The sequence below is a fragment of the Sorex fumeus genome, unplaced genomic scaffold (genome assembly GCF_029834395.1).
Source record: "Sorex fumeus unplaced genomic scaffold, SorFum_2.1 ptg000021l, whole genome shotgun sequence".
Classification (NCBI taxonomy): Eukaryota; Metazoa; Chordata; class Mammalia; order Eulipotyphla; family Soricidae; genus Sorex; species Sorex fumeus.
Genome location: NW_026606078.1, coordinates 10,965,393 through 10,988,879, shown reverse-complemented (window position 1 = coordinate 10,988,879; position 23,487 = coordinate 10,965,393). Strand labels below are relative to the sequence as shown.

At 45.2% G+C, this 23,487-nt stretch overlaps 2 protein-coding genes across 2 annotated transcripts in view; both read left to right on the top strand.

The window, feature by feature from the left end:
- Positions 1-23,487, top strand: part of LOC130022925 (immunoglobulin lambda-1 light chain-like) — a 67,937-nt gene that overhangs the window by 7,063 nt on the left and 37,387 nt on the right. The window lies entirely within an intron of this gene.
- The window catches only part of LOC130022924 (immunoglobulin lambda-1 light chain-like), a 29,138-nt gene continuing 26,203 nt past the window's right edge, over positions 20,553-23,487 (top strand). The window contains exon 1 of the mRNA XM_056113620.1: positions 20,553-20,598. Within this exon, the coding sequence (XP_055969595.1) occupies positions 20,553-20,598 (46 nt within the window). The remainder of the gene's footprint in view (positions 20,599-23,487) is intronic.

Sequence of the window (23,487 nt, the reverse complement as noted above, 5' to 3'; positions counted from 1 at the left end):
TCCTGCATAGGGAATCACCCTCCCCGCTGTATTATCTCTCTGGCCACAGAGTCTGAAATACTTTTTTCCAGGGAATATTTACTATCTAGTCAGTTTAACATTTTAATGTCCTTTGGTATCTGGTAACAAGAAGGATCCTCTATCCTTTACTTGAATCAAGGAATAAAGGTTACTTTTATTATTGTATTAATATCTCAAAAAGTGAAGGAAACCAACTATAAAAAATATTTTAATGAGAAATTCTTGTAATTTAAGCCAATATTTTATGCAATATATCAAATTATTTATTCTGAAAACACAATGTGTCAATGCCCTAAACCACCTCCTATCACTATCACTATCACTGTCACTATCATCACTATCATCTCATTATTCATCAATTTGTCTGAACAGGCACCTGTAAGGTCTCCTTTTGTCCTAGCCCTGAGATTTTGGCAGCCTCTCTTTACTCGTCCAATGCAGCACCGTTGGGAAGGACGACTAAACCACCTCCTAAGTAGACAAAATTCCCATAACCTACAGAGTAACAAAAATTGTCAGGGAGATGCCACTAAGCAGCAGGTAGGGACTGCATGGCCCGCCCTCCTCCTTCATGTGTCCTTTGGGTCTGGGCACTTTTCTGCAGACACACACATGCCAAGGAGTAGCCCTGAGCCTTACTGATTTGCATAGTCAGCAGCTCTCTCCCTGAGAAGATAAGAGGGGACCAGGAGGAGTTCAGCCTCAGGTGCCAGGAGCACAGCCCCTCACCATGGCCTGGACCCCGCTCCTCCAGGGCCTCCTGGCTCACTGCACAGGTGATGTGTCCAGGCTCACAGCAGCCCCAGGCATGGTGTTCTGGGGCATCTTTGTCTAGTCTGAGATCAGCAGGACACTGGTATACGATGCCCATCACCTGATGGAGTGTACAGGGCTGGGGCCTCACAGAATAACTATAGGTTATGAAGATGGGGGTTTCGGCTTTCACCCTACCTGACCTCTCCTTCTCTCTTGCAGGTTCTGTATCTTCCTATGAACTGAATCAGCCAGACTCATTTTCTGTGAGCCTGGGAGGGGAGGCCAAGATGACCTGTACGAGTAAAATTATTGGAAGCAAAAGTGTTTACTGGTACCAGCAGAAGCCAGGCCAGGCTCTGGGCTGGTCATTTACAGTGATTACAACCTGCCCTCAGGGATCCCTGACTGCTTCTCTGGCTCCAAGTCTGGCAACCTGGCCACCCTGACCATCACAGGAGTCCAGGCTGAGGATGAGGCTGACTATTACTGTGCAGTAGCTGATGGCAGTGGGAGCACCTGGCAGTGACCACAGTGGCACAGACTCTGGGGAAGTGGGGTAAGAACCTCCTGTTCTGGCCTGGTGCTCACCCTCAATGTGCTCAGTAGCTGAGGCCTGAGTCATTCAACCCCACCGCTCTGTTCTTATCCTGATCTCGAAACAAGAGCTGATTCTCTAGGCACCTGGATCTTCATTTATCCTTCAAAAACACAAAAACCTCAAGGACTAGAGCAGTAATTCAGTGAGTGTGGCCCTTGCCTTGCATGCAGCAGGCCTAGTTGTATCCCTGCTTCCCTATGGTTCCCTGAGCCTATCATGAATGATCCCTGAGTATAGAATAGAAGTAAGTCCTGAGCATAGTCAAGTGGGGCCCAAAATCTAAGAAAACAATAAAATAAAAATAAACATCAACAAAAACAACACACTTTTTAATTCTCAATGTTTTGAATTGTTCTATTTGGGGTTTTGAGTTCTTCAACTTTTGTCAACACCTGCTGGTCTGGTGTCCCTCCAGCTGTGTGTGGGGCAGCTGCAGCCCCTTCCGATGTAGTTTCTTCACTTCCTCATCCCAGAGTTGTTTGAGGAGAATTCAGACACCAGAAGGACAGCCTCTGACTCTGAGTGGCCCCTGACTCATGGAGGACACTTGTTATCCCTTTCCTCTTGTCCTTTGATGAGACGGCAGGTCTTTCAGCGTTAGAGGAGAACTCCTTGGAAGGAGAAGCACAGGATACCAACACCCGTTCACTTATTAGAACTGGGATTTATGACACCTGAATTTTTGTATGTTGCTGAGAATTTTTATCGGAAGTTTATAAAATTTCCATGTCACTCTCTTATGTGTATTGATTTGAAATGAATGTCACCATGATTTGATACCCACTCTTGAATGATTCTTCCTAATCATTTAGCCTCCCCACCCACTAACCCCGTCACCTTTTGGTCCCTTTTGTTTTTGAAGGACAAAAACGGGGAAAATCTTTTTCCCATATGAAACCAATTTGCTATATTTGATCTTCTTATACATTTTTCTTTAATTTTTTGTTTGGGTACCACACCCAACAAGTAGCCAAGGCTATTCTTGGCTCTGTGCTCAGGAATTAAACTCCTGGAAATGCTAAGAATCATATGGGATGCCAGATAGCAAACCTCAGTTGGCCACATGCAAGGTAAGCACACTACCCACTGTACTTTCAAGCCCCTACTCATACATTTTTATACTGAAACGCACTCATTGCTTGTCTCCCATTAGTTTTTCTGCCATACATCTGTCAAAAAATATGAATTTAAAGAAAAAAATAGTTTCTGGGACCGGGGAGGTAATACAGGGGTTAAAGTTCTTGACTTTCAAACTGCTAATTCAGATTCAGATACCCAGCACTACATCAGGTCCCCTGAACTCCTCCAAGCATTACATCAGACACAGAGCCTGAGCACCAGTGGCTATGGACCAAAACAAAACAAAACAAAACAAAACAAAAAAATGTTTTTTTTTCTTTTTGGGTCACACCCAGAAATGCTCAGGGGTTATTCCTGGCTCTGCACTCAGAAATCACTCATATATCCATCATCAATGTTTTTTTCTTCTAGAATGCAAAAAGATTCTTCCTTCAGTTAACTTCCGATTGTCACTCTTTTATGAATCTCGGGGTCTTGGTTCTTTGGTTTCATGAACATGAATTTTATAATACAATGTCACTCACCAATCAACTCCTTCCTAATTATTATGCAAAAACCATTACCTGTCAATGATCAAAGTGAATTTTAATGGACTCTTACAGTAGTTCTAATTTCATGTCTTTTAAATTTTGTTAGCTGCAAAAAGAATTGGGAATCTTCTGACTTGCAGAGAATTTGTGTAAGCGGCAGTCGGACACTCTACCAGACCCTTCTGGGAAGAAGGGCCAACTGCCCTATATGCTGGAGATAGAGCACTGCCAGACAGCCCTACCCTGTGAGTTCCCAGGAGAAAAAAAAAAGCACTGTGTCTGAACAGGGATGAGATCATTCGGTGGCTAAGAACCATTTCCCCATACCGGACAACAGGCAACAGTGAATGCAGGAACAGGAGAACAGATAAACAAGAACCAGGCCCCAAGCTGGTCGATAGACAGTTTAATTCTCTCTCTTCCCTCTCCCACATAGTCCGATCTCTCCCTTCATGGTGCAGTCGTAGTCAAAGTTTTGGTCACAGTTTCAGTCTTCATAGTTCCATCATCCTAGTTTCCTTGTAGTTCCTAAGTCCTAAATTCCCAAAGTTCTAATTCTACTCCTTGTCTTCAGCAACTCATCATCCACTTTCTAGTCTTCAACATCTAGTCCCCAGTGTCTGGTCCTCAACTCTCTAGTCCCCAACATCTGGTCTTGACTTTCTAGTCTCCTCTTACCCCTTACAGCATAGTTATATAGAAATCATGAAGGGTGAGGATACACAAAGGTGGGGTCGAACGTTATCATAACAATAAACGAGGTAAAACCTCTCCTTTAAGAGATTAACTCAAAGACAAAATCTCATCTGAGGATTTGGCACTCCAGGTTACTAGGCGATCCACTCAAGTGTGGGATATCATTCAGGATGTATGCTTTCTCTTTTCCTCAGCTAGTAATCCATTTTAAAAAATCATGGCAAATTTACTTCTCATAATATTTCTAACAATGTCATTTTGTATGAACACAGGAAGAGATATATTATGCTTAAAGGTTTACTCTTCCTGGGGACATCTCGCCATATATTCCAGACCACAGTCCTCAGGACAGGTTAGTCTATCCTAACCCCAGTAGGGTCCTCATTCAGTTACTTCTTTTTGGGTCATTACAGTTTGTCCATGACTGTGCTCTTAACTTACAGTTAAGTATTATGGCGCTTGGCCTGGCCCTTTCAATGACAGGCTAGCTCGCAGCTTACCCTGGGTCCATCCAGTTCCGTAGTTAGAACTGCTCTTGGAGTGCTAGGAACTAAGGGCAAGTGATGCTTAAATCAAGTAAATATGGATGCCCAGAAATAAATATTATTATTTTAGACTCAATTAACCCCCATGTTGCAAAGCGTAGAATCAATTGTCTTCCTGTGTCTATACAAAAAGGACATTGCTAAATAAACCATGCAAATGACATAAAGAGAAAAGCAATATAGGATGATTAGTGCTTAACACAACTGGGTGTGCCTCAGGGGCACTGTTGTGGAAGTATCTCAATGAGCTTTAAGCTCCCTGCAGGAGTAGCAAAGACAACCTAATGTTATCTAACACTACCCCACTCATCAATATATTTGACCTGTGCCATCCTTCTGCCTGACATCTGGCTTCCTAAGCCAGATACCTACAAAGATTTTGTTGACAGTGGTAGACTCAACCCCCACCAGTAGGAGAGTGGAAGAGTAAGTAGGTTATCTAGGTGGCTTACGTGAGGTGGGGAGAGAGGCGGTAGCCTCTAGAAGAAAATCTGCTACTTCCTTCTCTACTCACCTCCATCACCTGGGAAACCTGGGGAATTCAGGTCATGAAAGTCTGTGATGAGCCCATGCATGACATGGACACTCATGGTGGCCCACCAGCCTCACAAGTCACCTGTCAAGCTGCACCTGGAGTCCACTTGTTCTGACCATCCTGACAGATGATCCCTGCCATCTGATTTCTTGGGAAACTGTGAACTCAGTCTGGACCCAGAAATTGCTCTTTGCAGGAAAGAAAATCAGTCATAATCTAACCAAGGTTTGGGGGCCAATTGCTTTTCCCTCGCAGAATTGAATATTAGGAGGTGATAAATGTGAAGTAAAACAAGTTTATGGGGTTAATAAAGGGAGGGAAGGAGACAGGAAGACAACAATTCATGCTCAGGAGAGATCACAGGCTTCTCCGATTGGCGAGCGTCGGTACACATCCCAAGCACAAATATAGGGATCATTTCCCCAAAACAGAAAAGTAAGTCAAAGTATGAAGTGCACTTCTTATTAAGAAGGGAGATGAGGGCAGCAAGTGTGTGTCTCCCTCTGCAAAGGTTGATTATATAGTTTTCCCAGCCCCAGTCTGTTGCTAGGGTGGTTGCCAAGGGGGAGAGCTGGGAGCAGTTGGTAGTCTTCTTCTGATGTTTTTCACCTGATCTTTGTACCAGAGATGGAGCCTGTCCTCTAGGGTTCAACTACCTCTGTTCTCTGGGATCCGTTGAATTATCTTCAGATGCTGGGAATTCTGTATCTTGATGGCCTTGTGGGTTCCTGAGATGGGTCCTTTGTGTTAAAGCTATTCTTTGCTTTGGGACTGTTTTAGATTTTAGACACTTTCCCCCAACAAGCATTAGAGTACCCCCTTTTTTTCCCCACATACAACAGATGGAAGTCTTGTGGAAAATTTCAAAAGAACAATCTGAGCAGTAAATGCCCAATGGATCAATGGAGATGAGTCCTTTCTGCTTCTAATTCTTCTCACTCCATCCAGCTTTTTAGGCACTCTTTCATAAAGGTGGGCCCTAGCTGCTATCCATAGTGGACCTCCTGCAGGATAACTTCTTTCCAAGTCATTTGGCCATTTGCCATCTGCTTTCTTAGTTCCTGGGATAGGTACCAAGAAGACAGACATTTCATTTCATTTTTCATTTCATCATCCTGTTATTCGTCGATTGCCTCGAGCAGGCCCCAGTAACGTCTCTTTCATCCTAGCCCTGAGATTATATTCAAGGCTATTTAGGAGAATGAGACCCATCATTGTTACTGGTATCTGGCATATTTGGTACGCCACGGGGAGTTTGCCAGACTCTGCCCTGTGGGCAGGCTACATTCGATAGCCTGCAAGTTTGTCCAAAGTAGTAATGAGACAATAAGATGTCATAAAAAAAGTTCTGATAAGATGTCATTCGCGGCCGCGCGGTTCCGGGATCTAGATTTTATAGTCTCTGAGTCTTGGCCGCTGATGGGATTACATGGCGCCAGGGGGCCAGGTGGTGGGTGTGACCCCCGCCTACTGGAATTTGGAGGATCTGGGTGGAAGATGCTCGACTCCAATTCGAGTAGGCTTGGAGGTCTCGGCCCCGGAACCCGCGTGGCTTTGTCCCTCTGCCAGTACCTTCATGTGTGCGGAGAGTGGTCTCAGCATGGTGGTGGCTGGTCCTGGAGGTCTTCGGCTGCCGGAGCCCTGGTCGGGGCGGGGAGGAAAGCTCGACCCACTCCCCTCCAAGGGACTCCGGGAAGGAACACCCAGGCGCGGGGGCAGAGACTGCACTGTTATAGGTACCAAGAAGACAGACAAGAGTGTACTAATTAAATCAGCTACTTCTGTACCCTGTATAAGATGATACATGCTAAAAGTTGGAAAAGAGGTTAAATTATTTGTGATTTTGTCAGTCTCTTGAGTACAGGGAAGAGAAGGAAGGGCAGGATGGAGTAGGGAAGAGACTGAAAGAGGTGGAGAGTAGAGGGGAGAGAGGGGAAAAGGACATCAGGGAATATGGATGAAAGGGAGGGAAAGAGGAGAAAGAGAAGGGAAGTCAAGGAAAGAGAGGAAGGGCATGACATATGTGATAAAGCAGGAGGTCCAGACTAACCATAGCTGACTGAGAACCAGAAAAGGCCAGAACCATCTGTTTCAGCCTAGACATCCTCTGGGACTCTTCCCTGGCCTCCACACACCATGCCTATGACTTCTGGGGAAAATGCCCTATATAGTTTTCTATGTGCCTCCACAACACTATAAACCTCTGTATATGAGAGCAGGATGCAGATCACTTAGAACTAGGTGGACCCAGAATGCCTTGGGGATTAGCCAGGGTAAGTGAGAATACCCAAATGAGAACTCTGCAGTCAACAAGCACATGGGTCCGTGGGTAAACACTGATACAATTGCAGCTTCAGCAGGACCATGCGGTGTCCACTGTCTGGCTGAACCAGGGCATGAAGATAAGTGTCCCTGTTCTTGTTCCAAGCTGATTATTGACATAATCAGACTTGAATTGTTATCTGGAAAATAACAACATGGACCAATGACTAATGGTCAATTGGAGACTTTATTCAGATGCAACAATGCTTTTATAAGGAATACAATACGTATGGTATGTGGTATTGCAGTGAGGAGGAATGGAGGAGAAGGGAATCAAAGTTTCTATGTGTTACATATCAATATAGCAGATACAGGATGTGAGAAAGCTAGCAATTCTCAAAGAAGAAAGGCTCTCAATCTACGTAATAAAAAAATAGTTGAGAAAATATCAGGTTGATTCGTCTTGGTCAATGGCTCATATGGTGAGATATTCCCTTATGATTACAAGCCACCAAAAGACAATCCAATAATATCCATCTCTAGGTGGTTTCCGGTCCTCTGCTGACAGACTGGTGCCAGCAGCGAGACCGGGTGCCTATGGTATTCTTAGTCCACAACAAATTATTCATCTCACTGGGTCATCCAGTCCAGATGCGTTAGGGGTGCATTCAAAAGAATTCCAACAGGGAGAGACCCAGAATTGTCAAGTCTGTCAGCTCCTGGGGCATATGCGCTGCTGCTCCTCTGAGGATCCACTATGAGCAGCTCCAAGCCCACTCAGCACAAGTGTCAGGGAAAAGGCAACGCTGAGAAACCCAAAGAACTGGATCCCTTCCCTCCAGCACCCGGTGCCTTGACTCTGTAGCCACCCACCATATTTGTCCTCAGAAGAGGATCAGGAGTCAGTGTGTCCTGACTCAGGTCCCAATACATTGCACTCCTGGAGATGGTCGCCGGCTCCTGTGATGAAGCAGCAGAGATGCTGAGGATGACAGTGAAGTCTCCGGAGGCCAACATCAGGCAGACACAGCCCATCAGAATGAATCAGACACAGCACATGTTAATTTCAGTCACGAGCGCCTGGGGTTCCGGATGCTAGTAGGAGTGACACACTGCTCCTTGACTGGACAAATGCTGATTGGGCAAGGACCAAGGTGATTTCATACCAAGAGGAAGTGGAGTTTGTCTATTTTTCTATGTTGGAACAGAAAAACAACAAAGCTATAAACAATTCCTCAGAATGAACTGTTAGCCAAAATTAGCAGCAATTTTCAAAGGAGACTCAGGGAATATGTGGGCTGTTGGTGACATTTCAAGACAACAGAAAATGAGGTCTGTGATTGCACGCAGTCTCAGTGCCCTGGGACACTGCTGTGTTCTGACAAGTAGCCTGTGACTGCTTTGACCATGCCATGTTTCAAAAGAGCCCCACACAGCTGAGGGAGAGATGAAGCCCCAACCTTCCTGTCTCACAGATCTAGCCACCAGCTCTGCATCAGGACGCAGTATGGGTCGCATCCATCTTATATTCATTGCTGATGCTCCTGGTTCTACCCTTGTACCTACCAACACTGGAGGTGACTCCTTCAGCTCAAAGAAGGTCACAGAGCCTGTGAGACAGAGCCAATGGGACAAAGGATTGTGGGTTGTTTTGGATCTTATGAGACCTGTTTACAACCAAATGACGCGAAAGTAGAGGAAAGATCCTGTGATTCAGAGGAGAATCCACAGTTCCTCAGATCAGCTCACAGGTTTTTGCCTTGCAGCAGACAACCTGGATTCATATCCAGGCTTCACAGATGGTCCCCGAAGACCAAAAAGAGTAATTCCTGAGTACAGAACCAGGAATTGCAAGGTGTGGCCCCCAAATTAAAAAAATATATATAAAACAAAGCCAACTATAACCAAAGACGATTAAGCTGTGAAGAAATCTCCTACCCCACACTCTGAGATGTCTGAACGAATTCATCAAAGGAGCGGAGACACTGACAATGATCCAAATGCACACTGAGCTTTGGCAGCAAAACATCATGGGTCCCAGCTGCCCTTATGGGGTAAAAGGAGGTTTAGTCTTGGTTTCCAGATACAAAGAAAGTCTAAATTCTTCTAAGTCATCACAGATTTCTATGAATCTCAACACTGTAAAAGAACATGACTCTTTTCACTCTCCTCACCAAACTCTCACACCAAAGGGTATTTTAGTGCTTGAATGTAATTCTCAGAAATACACCTGTCCCCTCCTCCCTTCATGCCATATGTGACATTCTAAATAGATCAGGGTGGATCAGGGGGGAATAGCTGACACCTCTGAAAGAGTGAAGCCCTAGTGTGAACCCTCTAGAGGTTTGAAATTACCTGCAGGTGAGAAATTCCTCATCTGAACTTTTCCAGAGCGGGCAACTGACTTGCATCCTGGCATTTAGAGGGCAGAAACTGGTGTTTCCCAGAGGGGAATCAGAGGGACAGACCCTGGGGGCAACAGGTATCCAAGGTTTGGTCCATTGTCCTGAGGCTGCAGAGTCTCACTCTGAGTGTCAGGCTCAGCTGGGACACTGATAGACGCCGGGCACAGTGCATGACTTACCTAGGAAAGACAAGGACCTCACAGTGTGAGATCAGAAACTCTGATTTCTGTGTCTTGGGATGTTCAGGGATGCCTTGACCACTGCTCTTTTACCTCTTCTTCCCTCTTTCAGGCCAACTGTGATCTGATTCAAAAAGTCTCTGGATAGCTAGAAAGAAAGTGACAGAGGATGAGGATGATTGTTTTGATGGCCTCATTTTCTGTACCTCCTGTGTCTGTATTTCACAGACTGCCTCTTCACCAAACACCTGGTACACTGCAGAGGTGAGGACTCCCTGGACAGAACACAGGCCAGCATGAAGGGGGAAAGACGTGGAAGCTTATTATGATCACAGACCTCCAAGAAAAGGTTTATATTCTGAGTGAGAAGCAGCTCCGAAGAAGCAGTTAATGTGATGGGCAATCCGTTCTCCCTTAAGCCACCAGCTCTACCTCCTGGCGAGCTAAGACTCTTCTCTACCCAGAGGAGCAGTAAATTTGTATGAAAGCAAACCATATTATTCCCACAGGGCCAGAAAGGATAGAAGAAGGTGCTGTAGATCCCAACATTGCAGTGGGCTCAAGCAGGGCTCTGGAGAGGATCCATCATGGCTCAGCCCCTTCCTCTGCTCCCTCCCCTTGCTCTCTGCACAGGTGCTGCCTCAGAGGCTCAACCCCACTGACCTCCCAAAACCCTGAGCTCCACACTGACACAGACTCATTTCATTGTGGGACTTCTAGGGCCCAGGGCCTTACTGTTCAACCCTGTCTCCTCTCCTTTCTCTCAAGGTGCTGTGGCCTCATTTAAGCTGACTTAGTCTTTTTTCACATCAGTGGACCTGGTACAGACAGTCAAGATCACCTGCTCCTGACACAACCCGGAGATGAGATACGCTATTAACTGGTACCAGCAGGGGTTTGGCCAGGTCCCTGTGCTGGTCATCTCTGGTGATAACTACCAGCCCTCCAGGATCCCTGACTGCTTTTCTGGCTCCAATTGGCCACCATGACAATCAGAGGCACACTGGTTGAGCACCAGGCTATCACTGTCATGGGTGGAATAGTCAAGCGGCCCAGCCCACTGTGACATGGAAAGTGACACACAAATCCCTGTCCCACCTGAATCATACTCCCCTCCAGCCCCATGAGTTTTCATCAGAGCAGAAAACAGATCTGACACAGAGGGATCTGAGGTCTCCTGACTCCCCATCCCAAGTCTTGAAACAGGGTCTCTACATGCATCATGAAGAGTGAATTTGGGATTGTAGGATGAAGTTCTCATGGTGTTCACTTGGAAGGGGGTGTTGGGCAAAGAGGAACAGACGTCAGGATTACTAGAGGCAAATGCGTGTCTAGTATGCTAAAAGATAAACTCGGGCGTATGAACATTTCAAGTTTTTTTCAGCAGATTTCTATTTGAGTGCCATACTAGATGTACTTTGGACCCCTCCCCCACCCAGGGGCCTGGGGCAAGGAAAAGACTATAGAGAAGAGGCAAATGCAAAGCAAGGAATGGGTTAAATAACTAGAGCTCAACATATCAGCCCAAATATGAGGTCTGAACAACCTCAGAGGATATTTTAATAAGACAAAAGAACCTGAGAGACCCTCAAAGAAAAAAAGTCACCAGAGCTCAAAATCCTTTACCTTGATAAACCTTGCCAATAACTCCTTCCTGCAGAGAGAGCTCCAAGCTGAGCAGCTTGAAGAGGCACCAAGCCATGCTTCCTGGAGGATTCAGAACACAGGACTCCCTGTTCTGGAGTCACTGCACACAACGTAGATTGTATTCTTTTCCTTGAGAGCCTCTCCTTCCTTTGAAGAACCCCATATTCTTCCATTCTTCCTTGTTTTTAATCTCTTTTCCCTACTCATTTGTGTGTGTGCCAGTGTGTGTCTGTGTGTGTGTGTGTCTGTGTGTGTGGGCATTTGTGTTGTTTGGGAGCCACACTTAGTGGGTTCAGAACTTGCTCATGTCTATGTACGCAGAAATTACTCCTGGCAGGTCCCAGAGGACCATAAATGGTGTCAGGGATAAAATTCAGGTCAGTTGCAGGCAAGGCAAACAACTTAGTGTCTGTACTACCTATTAGGCCACTCTAAGTAAATACCATTAAGTAAAGCTATTTTGCTTCACTCTTTCACCTGCTCCTGAAATTTTTTTCTTTGAGAAAAGAGGAAGCTCCTGGAGCACTGTGCTAAGACTCAGACTTTTCCTTTCCTGCAAAGATTAGTTCCTCATTCCAGGTTGACGCTACTGCTCCCTGAGCATTAGGTGATGGGGACCAGTTCCCTTACTGTGCAGATTGAGTGGGCTTCAGGCATAGCTTGATGGTCACATAGTAGTGCCCCTGGGATGTAAGCATCCATGCCACATAGTTGCTAGGAGAAGCCTTTACCTGTCCTCACCCATTTAAGAATTTCCTGGTGTGACCAAGGAGGGTCAAGCAGAGGGGCAGAAACACTCTTGCTCCCCACTCCACCCAAGGCACCTGCAATAATATTCAGTAAATACTTCAACCACTGCAGGAAAGCTCAACAGCATTCTCATTTTCACACTTTACAGAGGGGGAAGCTGAGGCATGAGAGATGAGTGAAGAAACCAATCTGCACTCCAGTACCATTCAGTTAGAGAGAATCTAGAAATAACCCTGGCCCAAAATCAGAAAAGTGGATAAAGAAACTATTGTACAGGAGCTGGAGAGATAGCACAGCGGGTAGGGCGTTTGCCTTGCACGTGGCCGTCACGGGTTCGATTCCCAGCATCCCATATGGTCCCCTGAGCACTGCCAGGAGTAACTCCTGAGTGCAGAGCCAGGAGTAACCCCTGTGCATTGCCAGGTGTGATACAAAAAGCAAAAAAAAAAAAAAAAGAAAGAAAGAAACTATTGTACAGCAGAGATACACCGGCCCCCATGCTAGGCTATCTCATCCAGGGGGATCGAGCAGAGCTAGTCAGTTCTACCACCCATCCACCAAAAACCTCCAGAAATCGATCACCACTATGCTCAAGGCCCATCTCCACGGGCTATACGAGCCTCATCCATGAGGAATTCTGCTGAAAACCCAAGGTATACAGACTTGTGACTGAAATCTCCATTCCCACCTACAGTCGGGTGACCTACCCCCACCTCCCTGAGTTCCGTTAGCTGGCAGTCATGCCCACAAACTGCCTCTGGTTCCATTTAATCTCATTAACAGCCATGATCCAGATACTCACAAATAAACCTCAGAAGAGGAAGAGAGCAACACACCGCAGACCCCAAAATTACCATCCACTTAAAAATTGAATTATTGCTGAATTACCCTATTAAAAAAAGCATTAGAAGTTCTGCACATTTCATACACTGTAAAAGGTCTTACTGGTTCCAGGGTAATAAAACAATCCTCACACACTTTCCTCTAGAAAAACTTTTCTGGATCATCTTTAGCGGATAATTCATTATAGGCAGTACAAAGGAAATTATTATGTTCTGCTTTGAGCATTGGGATGGTATAATTTGAAATATGGTGATTGGAAGGTGTTATGGTGGTGGATTGGTGTTGGAAAATGGAATTTAATCAACTATTGTGAACAATTTCATAAAAATAAAATAAAATTTTTAAAGTAAAAAAATTTGAAACTATGGTACATCTACATAATGGAACACTACATGGTTGTTAGGAAAAATATAGTCATAAAATTTTCTGAGACATGGATGGACATGGAGAGTATCATGCTGAGTTAATGCGTCAATGGGAACAGATAAACATACAATGATGGCACTCATTTGGGATATAAAAAGCCATAAACAATAACACAGTGTGTGAATAGTACCCAAAGACATAGAAACAAGAGCCAGCAGAAATGGCTCAAGGAAAAAAGCATGCCACAAAAAGGAAGGGGAGTAAAGTTAGGACAGAGAAGGGAACCCTTTAACAATGGTAGTTGGAAATGATCACTCTGAACAAAAACTAAGTGCTGAAAGGAGAGAAAGAGAAATGCACCATACCTTTTCAGTAAGAGCATTGCAAACCAACAAGCCTAAAACAATGTGAGAGACAGACAGTCAGAAAGAATGTGTCTGGCATAGAGCAGCTTTGGAGGTAAGGTGGAGGAGTAGTGCAGGAAGGAAACTGGGGACGTGGGTGGTAGAAATGTGCTGATGAAAGGATGGGTGTAGGAAAATTGTATGGCTGAAACACAATCACGAATGGCTTTGTAACTATTTATCTCACTGCATTTTATAAAGAAATTTGTTTCATCCTCAGCAGTGTTATAGCTGCATTTGAATGATTGTTTATTATGTGAGAATACCTTCATGCCATCACTATATGAAAATTTGAAAGCTTCAGTTCCAAAAGTGAAAACTGTCCAAATTCAATGGCCTATCTTGATCACTTGCTCACTTGACATCCCATTACTCATCGATTTGCTCGAGCGGGCACCAATAACGTCTCCATTCATCCTAGTCGCGTGCTAGTGTAGCCCAATGGCCTATCTATGATTGAAATAATCCTAATTCTGGGGCCTAGGCACTGGATTGTCTCATCAACCTGCCAATTCAATTCAAGTGTCCTTATTCATATTTTCAATTTTCCTGAGTACTGAGCCTATGAATCCCAGGATACACAGAGAAAATGCTCACTCCTCCTCCTCCCTGCTTGCTCCCAAGGAAATAGTGACTCAGCCTCTGAGCCCTGTGGTCTGAATAGGCCCTGACTTCCTCTTAGGACTTCCCAGCCCTGCTCACTACACAGAATGACCACCAGGGGGCAGCAGATAATCATGGGGTCCAATGGAGCTGGGGTGGGTCAGGGTGACAAGGGGTCCAACTCAGTAGATTCAGGGATGTTCAGGGAACTGGTGTTTAGTAACCAACCTCCGACCTAAGGAAAAGTATTTATTTTCCTATCACCTGACACAGATGAGCATATTTTTCTCTTTCTTTGTTTTTCTTTCTTCCTCTCTTCCTTCCTTTCTTCCTTCCTTCCTACCTTCCTTCCTTCCTTCCTTCCTCCTTCCTTCGTCCTTTCTTTCTTTGATTGACTTCTTTTGAATCTGAACTTAAATGACAAGGAGTTCTCATTAATAGATTTTTTTTATAGTGTATTTTCTTCAGTTTTGATGAGCCGAGCCATACTCAGCCACACCCAGCCATACTCAGAAATTCTGACTTTGCATTCTTGGATTGTTGTGTGGCAAGTGGCAGGGCCTGTGGTGTAAATGGGGGGGGAGGGTCGTGGGAACTGGGGATACTGTGATTCATTCTAAGGAAGCCCTGGGGGAACTGTGATGCTGATCAAACTACATGGTGTCAGAGATTAGTCAGCCACTAGGAGGGTGCTGTGGGGAATCCAGGGCTCTCCTCACTGATGCTTGGTCCAGGAACACACAGTGCTGGGAATCTAAGCAGAATTGTTTTCAAGCAAGGCACCTAGGATATGAAGTGTGTGTGTGTGTGTGTGTGTGTGTGTGTGTGGGTGTGGGTGTGGGTGTGGGTGGGAACAGATGGGAACAGATAAACATACAACGATGGCACTCCTTTGGGATATAAAAAGCTAAAAACAATAACACAGTGTGTGAATAATACCCAAAGACATCGAAACAAGAGCCACCAAAAATGGCTCAAGGAAAAAAGCATGCCACAAAAAGAGAGGGGAAAAAAGTTTGGACGGAGAAGGGAACCCTTTAACAATGGTAGTTGGAAATGATCACTCTGAAGAAAAACTAAGTGCTGAAAGGAGAGAAAGAGAAATGCCACCCAGCCATACTCAGAAATTCTGACTTTGCATTCTTGGATTGTTCCTGATTGGGTCTGGGAACAAAATGTGATGACAGGGATGAAACCTGTGCAGGCCCTGCACAGGGAATTACCCTCCCCGCTGTATTATCTCTTCAGCCACAGGATCTGAAATATTTTTTGTCCAGAAAATATTTCCTGTACAGTCTGTTTAACATTTTAATGTCCTTTTGTATCTGACAACAAGAAGAATTCTCTATCCTTCACTTGAACCAAGTAATACAGGTGATTTTTATTATTGTATAAATGTCCCCAAAACCGAAGAAAACAACTATAAAAAAATCTATTAATGAGAAATCCTTGTCATCTAAGTCAATATTTCATACCATATATCAAATTACTAATTCTGAAAACATACTGTGTTGATGCCCTAAACCACCTGTTAAGTAGACAAAATTCCCATAACCTACAGAGAAACAAAAATTGTCAGGGGGACACCACTAAGCATTAGGTAGGGACTGAATGGCCAGCCCACACCTTCCTGTGTTCCTTGTTTTGGACCCTTTTCACCAGCCACAAACCCTGAACAGTAAACCTGAGCCTGGCTGATTTGCATAGCCAGCAGCTCTCTCCCTGAGGGGATAAGAGGGGACCAGGAGGAGATCTGCCTCAGGTGCCAGGATCCCATCCCCTCACCATGGCCTGGACCCCGCTCCTCCTGGGCCTCCTGGCTTACTGCACAGGTGAACTGTCCAGGCTCACAGCAGCCCCAGGCCCAGTGCTCTGGAGCCATCTTGGCCCTGAGTCTGAGCTCAGCAGGGCACTGGGGTAGGATGCCCACACCCTGATGGATGGTGGGGGTTGGGGGTGAGGTCCCACAGAATTACTACAGGTTATGAAGATTAAGATCTGGCAGACTGGGATTTCTCCTTACCTTACTTCTCCTTCTCTCTTACAGTTTCTGTATCTTCCTATGAGGTGAATCAGCCGCCCTCGTTATCTGTGAGCCTGAGAGGGGAGGCCAAGATGACCTGTGCGGAAGACAAAATTGGAAGCAAATATGTTTCCTGGTACCAGCAGAAGTCAGGCCAGGCCCCTGTGTTCGTAATGTATGAAAGCAACCGGCCCTCAGGGATCCCTGACCGCTTCTCTGGCTCCAACTCTGGCAACCTGGCCACCCTGACCATCACCGGAGTCCAAGCTGAGGATGAGGCCAACTATTACTGTGCAGCAGCTGGTAGCATGGAGGGCAGCTAGCAGTGTCCACAGTGGCACAGACACTGGGGAAGTGGGGTAAGAACCTCCTGAACTGGCCTGGTGCTCACCCTCACTGTGATCAGTTGCTGAGGCATGGGGGTCAGGCAAGCCCACCGCCCTGCTCTGATCCTTATCTCGATCAAAAACTGATTCTCTTTGCTACTCAATCTTCATTTAGCCTTCAGAAACACAAAACCCTTGAGAACTAAAGCAATAATTCAGTGGGCAAGGCCCTGGCCTTCCATGAAGCAGGCCTAGTTTGATCCCCTGATTCCCATATCGTCCCCTGAGCCCCGCCATGAGTGATCCCTGAGTGTACAATAGCTGTAAGTCCTAAGCATAATCAAGTGTGGCCCAAGAGATAAAAAAATAAATTACTTTTTCAACCCTCGATGTTTTGAATTCTTCAAATCAATATTTTGAGTTCTTCAACTTTGGTCAACACCTGCTGGTCCAGGGTCCCTCCAGCTGCGTGTGGGGCAGCTGCAGCCCTTGCAGATGTAGTGTCTTACTTCCTCATCCCTGTTGTCTGAGGTGAGTTCAGACACCAGAAGGACAATCTTTTTTTTTTTTTCTGTTTTTATTTTTTATTTTTTATTTTTTTATTAGTGAAAAACCATGAGATACAGTTATAGGCTTACAAATTTTGTGCTTGGGTTTCAGTTATACAATGATCAAATCCCCATCCCTCCACCAGTGCCCGTCATCCATCCCCATGGGTCCCAGCATCCCCCCCACCCTCATCCCCCCCCCCCCCGTCCCATCCTGCCTCTGTGGCAGGGTATTCCCCCCTGTTCTCTCTCTCTTCTTTTGGGTACTGTGTTTTGCAAGAGAGGCTTTGAGTGGCAATCATGTTTGGTCTATCGACTACCTTCAGCATGCTTCTCCCACCCTGGGAGGGCCCTCACAACACCCTTCATTTGGTACTCTCTTCTCTATCTGAGCTTCCTTTTCACCTAGAGTCTGTGGCTGGCCTTCCATTCATGGAGCAAAATTCCTGGTACTAATCTCAGCCATTCCTGTGTGTCACTCTCCCTTTTTGTTGCTTTATGTTCCCCAGATGAATGCAATCTTTCTGTGTCTATCCCGCTCTTTCTGACTCATTTCGCTTAACATGATACTTTCCATGTAGTACCACTTGTATGTAAATTTCATAACTTCATCTTTTCTAACAGCTACATAGTACTCCATTGTGTAAATGTACCAAAGTTTCTTTAACCAGCCATCTGTTCTTGGGCACTCAGGTTTTTTCCAGATTTTGGCTATTGTAAAGAGTGCTGCAATGAACAAACAATTGCAGATGTCACTTCGACTATACCTTTTTGCCTCTCTGGGATATATTCCCAGGAGTGCTGTAGCTGGGTCAAATGGCAGATCAAATTCTAATTTTTTGAGAGTCGTCCATACTGTTTTCCAAAAGGGTTGGACCAGCCGGCATTCCCACCAGCAGTGAAGGAGGGTCCCTTTCTCGCCACATCCGCGCCAGCACCGGTTGCTTTTGTTCTTGTGGATGTGGGCCAGTCTCTGTGGTGTGAAATGATATCTCATTGTGGTTTTGATCTGCATCTCTCTGATGATTAGTGATGTAGAGCATTTTCTCATGTGCCTTTTTGCCATTCGAATTTCTTCTTTGCGAAAGTTTCTGTTCATTTCCTCACCCCATTTTTTGATGGGGTTGGGTGATTTCCAGAAGGACAATCTCTGACTCTGAGTGGCCCCTGACTCATGCTAGCCTTTGTTATCCCTTTCCTCTTGTCCTTTGATGAGACTGCAGGTCTTTCAGCATTAGAGAGGAACTCCTTGGAAGGAGAAACATGGGATACCATCACCCACTCATGTATTAGAATGGAGATTTATGACACCTGAATTTTTGTATGTTGTTGAGAATTATGAGAACTTTGTAAAACTTCCATGTCACTCTCTTATGTATATTGATTGGGAACAAATCTCACCAAGACTTGATACTCCCTCTTGAATGATTCTTCCTAATCATTTACCCTTCCCACCCCCAACCCAAACCCCTGTGCCGCATTTTGGTCCCTCTTCTTTTTGAAGGACCAAATGGGGAAATTCTTTTACCCACACCAGACCAATTCACTGTATTTGATCTTCTCATACATTTTTCTTTTTTTGTTTTTTTGTTTTGTTTTTGGATGACACCCAGCAATACTCACTGACTATTCCTGGTTCTGTGCTCAGGAATATCTCCTGGAAATGCTCAGGAGACTATATGGGATGCTATGGATCAAGCCTGGATTGGCCACATGTATGGCAGGCACACTACCCACAAAACTATCCAGCCCCTACTATAACCAGAGAAAACGAGGGAGTGAAGAAATCTCCTACTCTACACTCTGAGGTGTCTGAATGAATTCACCAAAGGAACAGAGATACTGACAATGATCCAAGTGCACACTGAGCTTCGGTGGCAAACATCATGGGTTCCAGCTGCCATTACTGGGGTAAAGGAAGCTTTGGTCTTGGTTTCCAGATACAAAGAAATTCTATACTCTTCTAAGTCATTGTGGATTTCCAAGAATCTCAACACTTTAAGAGAACACGGCTCTTTTCACTCTCCACACAAAACTCTGACACAGAGGGGCCTGTTAGTGCTGGAACATAATTTTCAGAAATACATCTGTCTCCTCCTCCCTTTATGCCACATGGGACTTTTCTAAACAAATCTGGGTGGGTCAGGGGGGAGAAGCTGACACTGCTTGAAAGAGTGAGGCCTTTACTATGAACCCTCTTTAGGTTAGGAGTTACCTGCAGGTGAGAAATTCCTCATCTGAACTCTTCCAGAGTCGGGAAGCTAACTCGCATTCTGGAATTTAGAGGACAGAACCAGGTGTTTCCCAGAGGGAAACTCAAAGGGAGAGACTCTGGGGGCAACAAGTATCCAAGGTTGGGTCCACTGTATTTCCCGAGGTTGCAGAGGCCTCACTCTGGAGGTCAGGATCACCTGGGACACTGATAGAAGCCGGGGCACAGTTCATGACTTACCTGTGAAAAACAAGGGCCTCATACTTGTGTGATCAGAAATGCTGGATCCTGCCTCTCAGGCATGTTCAGGGATGCCTTGACCATTTCTCTTTAATCTCCCTTTCAAGGCATCTCTGATCTGATTCAAAAAGCCTCTGGGTAGTCAGAAATGAAGTTTCAAAGAAGGGTGATTGGTTTCATAGCCGCCTTTCCTGTACCTCATGTGTCTGTGTTTCACAGACTCCAGTGAGCTGCCTCACCAAACACCTGGTACACTGCACAGGTGAGGACTTCCTGGACGGAGCACAGGCTAGCATGAAGGGGGAAAGCCCTGGAAGCTGATTATGATCACACACACATCAATGAGAAGGTTGTTATTCTGAGTGAGAAGCAGCTCAGTTTTGGTGATTGCAATCCTTTCTCCCTTAAGGCACCTACTCTGCCTTCTGGGTGTGCTAAGATATTCTTCTAACCAGAGGAGCAATAAATTTCCATGAAGAGCAAACCATCTTTATCCCACAGGTCCAGAGAAGATAGAAGAAGATGCTGTAGATCTCAAGAGTGCAGTGAGCACAAGCAGCGCTCTGAAAAGGATCCATCATGGCCCGGCCCCTTCCCCTGGTCCCTTACCTTGCTCTCTGCACAGGTGCCACCTCAAAGGATCGGCTCAACGGGCCCACCCCAAACCCTGAGCTCCACACTGACACAGACTCATTGAGGGACTTCCTTGGGCCTGGCCCTTCTTGTTCAACCCTGTCTCCTCTCCTATCTCTCAAGGCTCTTTGGCCTTCTTTAAGCTTACCCAGTCATTTTTCACATCAACTGCTCCTGAGACAACCCAGAGATGAGAAACGCTATTCATTGGTACCAGCAGAAGTTGGCACAGACCCCAAGCAGCAGCACTGAGCCTGGTTTATTTGCATAGCCAGCAGCTCTCTCCCTGAGGGGATAAGAGGGGACCAGGTGGAGTTCAGCCTCAGGTACTAGAATCCCAGACCCTCACCATGGCCTGGACCCCACTCCTCCTGGGCCTCCTGGCTCACTGTACAGGTGATGTGTCCAGGCTGAAAACAGCCCCACGCCCAGTGCTCTGGGGCCATCCTGGTCCCAGCACTGAGCTCTGCCGGGCACTGGGGTAGGATTCCCATCTCCCTGATGGAGGGTGGGGGCGGGGGGTAGAGTTCCACAGAGTTACTACAGGTTATGAAGATTGGGATCTATCAGACTGAGATTCCTCCTTTCCTGACCTCTCCTTCTCTCTTGCTTTCTGATTGTGGGGACCAACTTCCATGCTGTGCAGAATGAGTGACTTCAAGCATAGCTTGATGATCGTAGAGTAGGGCCAGTGGGGCATGAGCATCCATGGCATATAGATGCTAGGAAAAGCTTTTATGGGTTCTGACCATCTAGGTTTTTCCTGGGATGGCTGTGGAGTATCTAACAGAGGGTCAGAAAAACTTTTTTCTACAGGCTACTCCCTTCCTCCCCAATCCACCCAAGGCACCTGCAATAATTTTCAGTAAACACCATTGCACGTAAGCTCAACAAGCATTCTCATTCTCACACTTAACAGCAAAGGTAGCTGAGGCATGAGAGGTGAGTTCAGAAAAGCAATCTGTACTCCAGCACTATCCGGAATAGCCAGAATCTGGAAATAATCCCGTGCCCAAGATCAGACAAGTGCATAAAGAAATGACTGTAAAGCACAAATGCCACTGGTCACTGTGCCAGGCTGTCTCACTCAAGGCAATCCGTACTGGGGCTGGTGAGTCCCACCCACCACTCCCAAAGAAGCTCCTGCTACCAAAAAACTCCAGAATCTATAGCTGACAGTCACACCCACAAACTGCCTCTGTCTCCACTTAATCTCATTAATGGCCGTAATCCAGAGCCTCACAAATAAACCTCTGAAGAGAAAGAGAGCAACACACTCCAGAGATGCCACTGGACTCCAATATCACCATATCACCATTCAGTTATAAATGTAACTCTTGCTGTATCACTCTATTAAAAATCTTAGAAATTCTGCACATCTCATACTCTCTAGAATGGCTTAATGACCCCAGGGTGATAAAACAATCTTCACACACTTTCCTCAAAGGTCAATTTTGGATCATCTTCAGAGGATTTTTCATATAGGCAATACAAAGGAAATTATTATGCTCTGCTTTTGGGATTGGGGTGCAATAATTTGAAATACTGTAGTGGAAATATGTAATGGTGTGAGAATATTGAATGTAATCAATTATTGTGAACAACTTTATAAAAAAATAAAGAATAAAAAAAACTTTAAAAGAAACCATCATATTAACACCCAAAAGGAGAGACAGAGTAAGAGAGAATGTTTCTGCATATCAGCAGGGGGTGGAGGTTGAAGGGGGGTGGTGGTGGGAGGGATACTGGGAACATTGGTGGTGGAGATGTGCACGGGTGGAGGGATGGGTACTCGAACATTATTTGATTGAAATGTAATCACGAAAGCTTGTAAGTTTGTAACTGTATCTTACAGTGATTCATTAAAATTTAAAAAAACTAAATAATAATTTAAAAAAGACTGTGGTGCATCTACACAATGGAATACTACATGGCTGTTAGGAAGAATGAAGTTATGAAATTTGCTTCTACATGGATAGACATGGATAGAATCATGCTGAGATAATGAGTCAATGGGAAAGGGACAAACATACAATGATCACACTGATTTGGGGATATAAAAACAAAAAACAACAACACTCTGTGGCATGCCCAAAGACACAGAAACACGGGCCAGGAGGAATGACTCAGGGGAGAAAACAGGCCAAAAAAATGGAGGAAAGTTAGGAGAGAGAAGGGACCACTTTGATAACTATAGTTGGAAATGATCACTCTGAACAAAACCTGAGTGCTGAAAGGAGATAAAGTGATATGCATGAAACCCTTTCAGTAACAGTGTAAAACCAAAGTGCAAACATTTTAGTTGTTAGTAGCCGTTTAGCTACTCTGTATGATTATGTTACTGACAGCTGAACTGAGCATGAACCCAAGACCACATCACAGGAAAGGGGACAGAACAAACAAAATTCACAATGCTTGCAGATAATGTCAGCCAATCCCTAAAAAGAAGGAATCCAGTGGTCAGCCAGGCATGGAAGAAACAGAACAAAGGGGCACCCACAGGAGGCACTAAAGAAATCAATTTACAGGTCAGTTAGGGAGAAAGAACAATGTGGTTTTAGGGTACTTAAACCATTCAGGGGGTTGTAGCCCACTATTTCTCTATGGGGTGCAGCCCTGGCTGGTTAGACTGTAACAATTCTCTCTCTCTCTCATACACACACACACACACACACACACACACACACACACACACACACTTCTTTAATAAAATCTTTGAACTCCTCATAGGAATTGCGGATCCTAACAACAGTATTGCAAACCACAGTGCCTAAAAGAAAAATCAGAGACAAAGAGGAAATGTGTCTGCCATAGAGCAGGCTCTGGAGGCAAGGTGGAGGAGGTGTTCAGGAGGGAAACTGGGGACATTGATGATGAGAAATGTGCTCTGGGAAAAGGATGGGTGTTGGAACATTGTATGACTGAACCATAAATGGCTTTGTAACTATGTATCTCACTGCATTTTATAAAGGAATTTGTTTCATCTTTAGCTTGCTACCGTTGCATTTGTACTATTGTTCATCTATTATGTGAGAATACCTTCCTGCCTATCACGTTTATGAAAATTAGTTCCAGTTTCAAATGTGTTAATTGTCTAAATTCAATGGCCTGACCACGATAGAAATAATCTTAATTCTAGGGTCTGAGCAGTGAGTCATCTCATCAATCAGCCAATTCAATTCAAGTGTCCTAATTTATATTTTCAGCTTCCCTGAGAACTGAGCCTATGAGCACCCGGATCCAAAGAGAAAATGCTCAGTCCTCCTCCTCCCTGATTGCACCCAG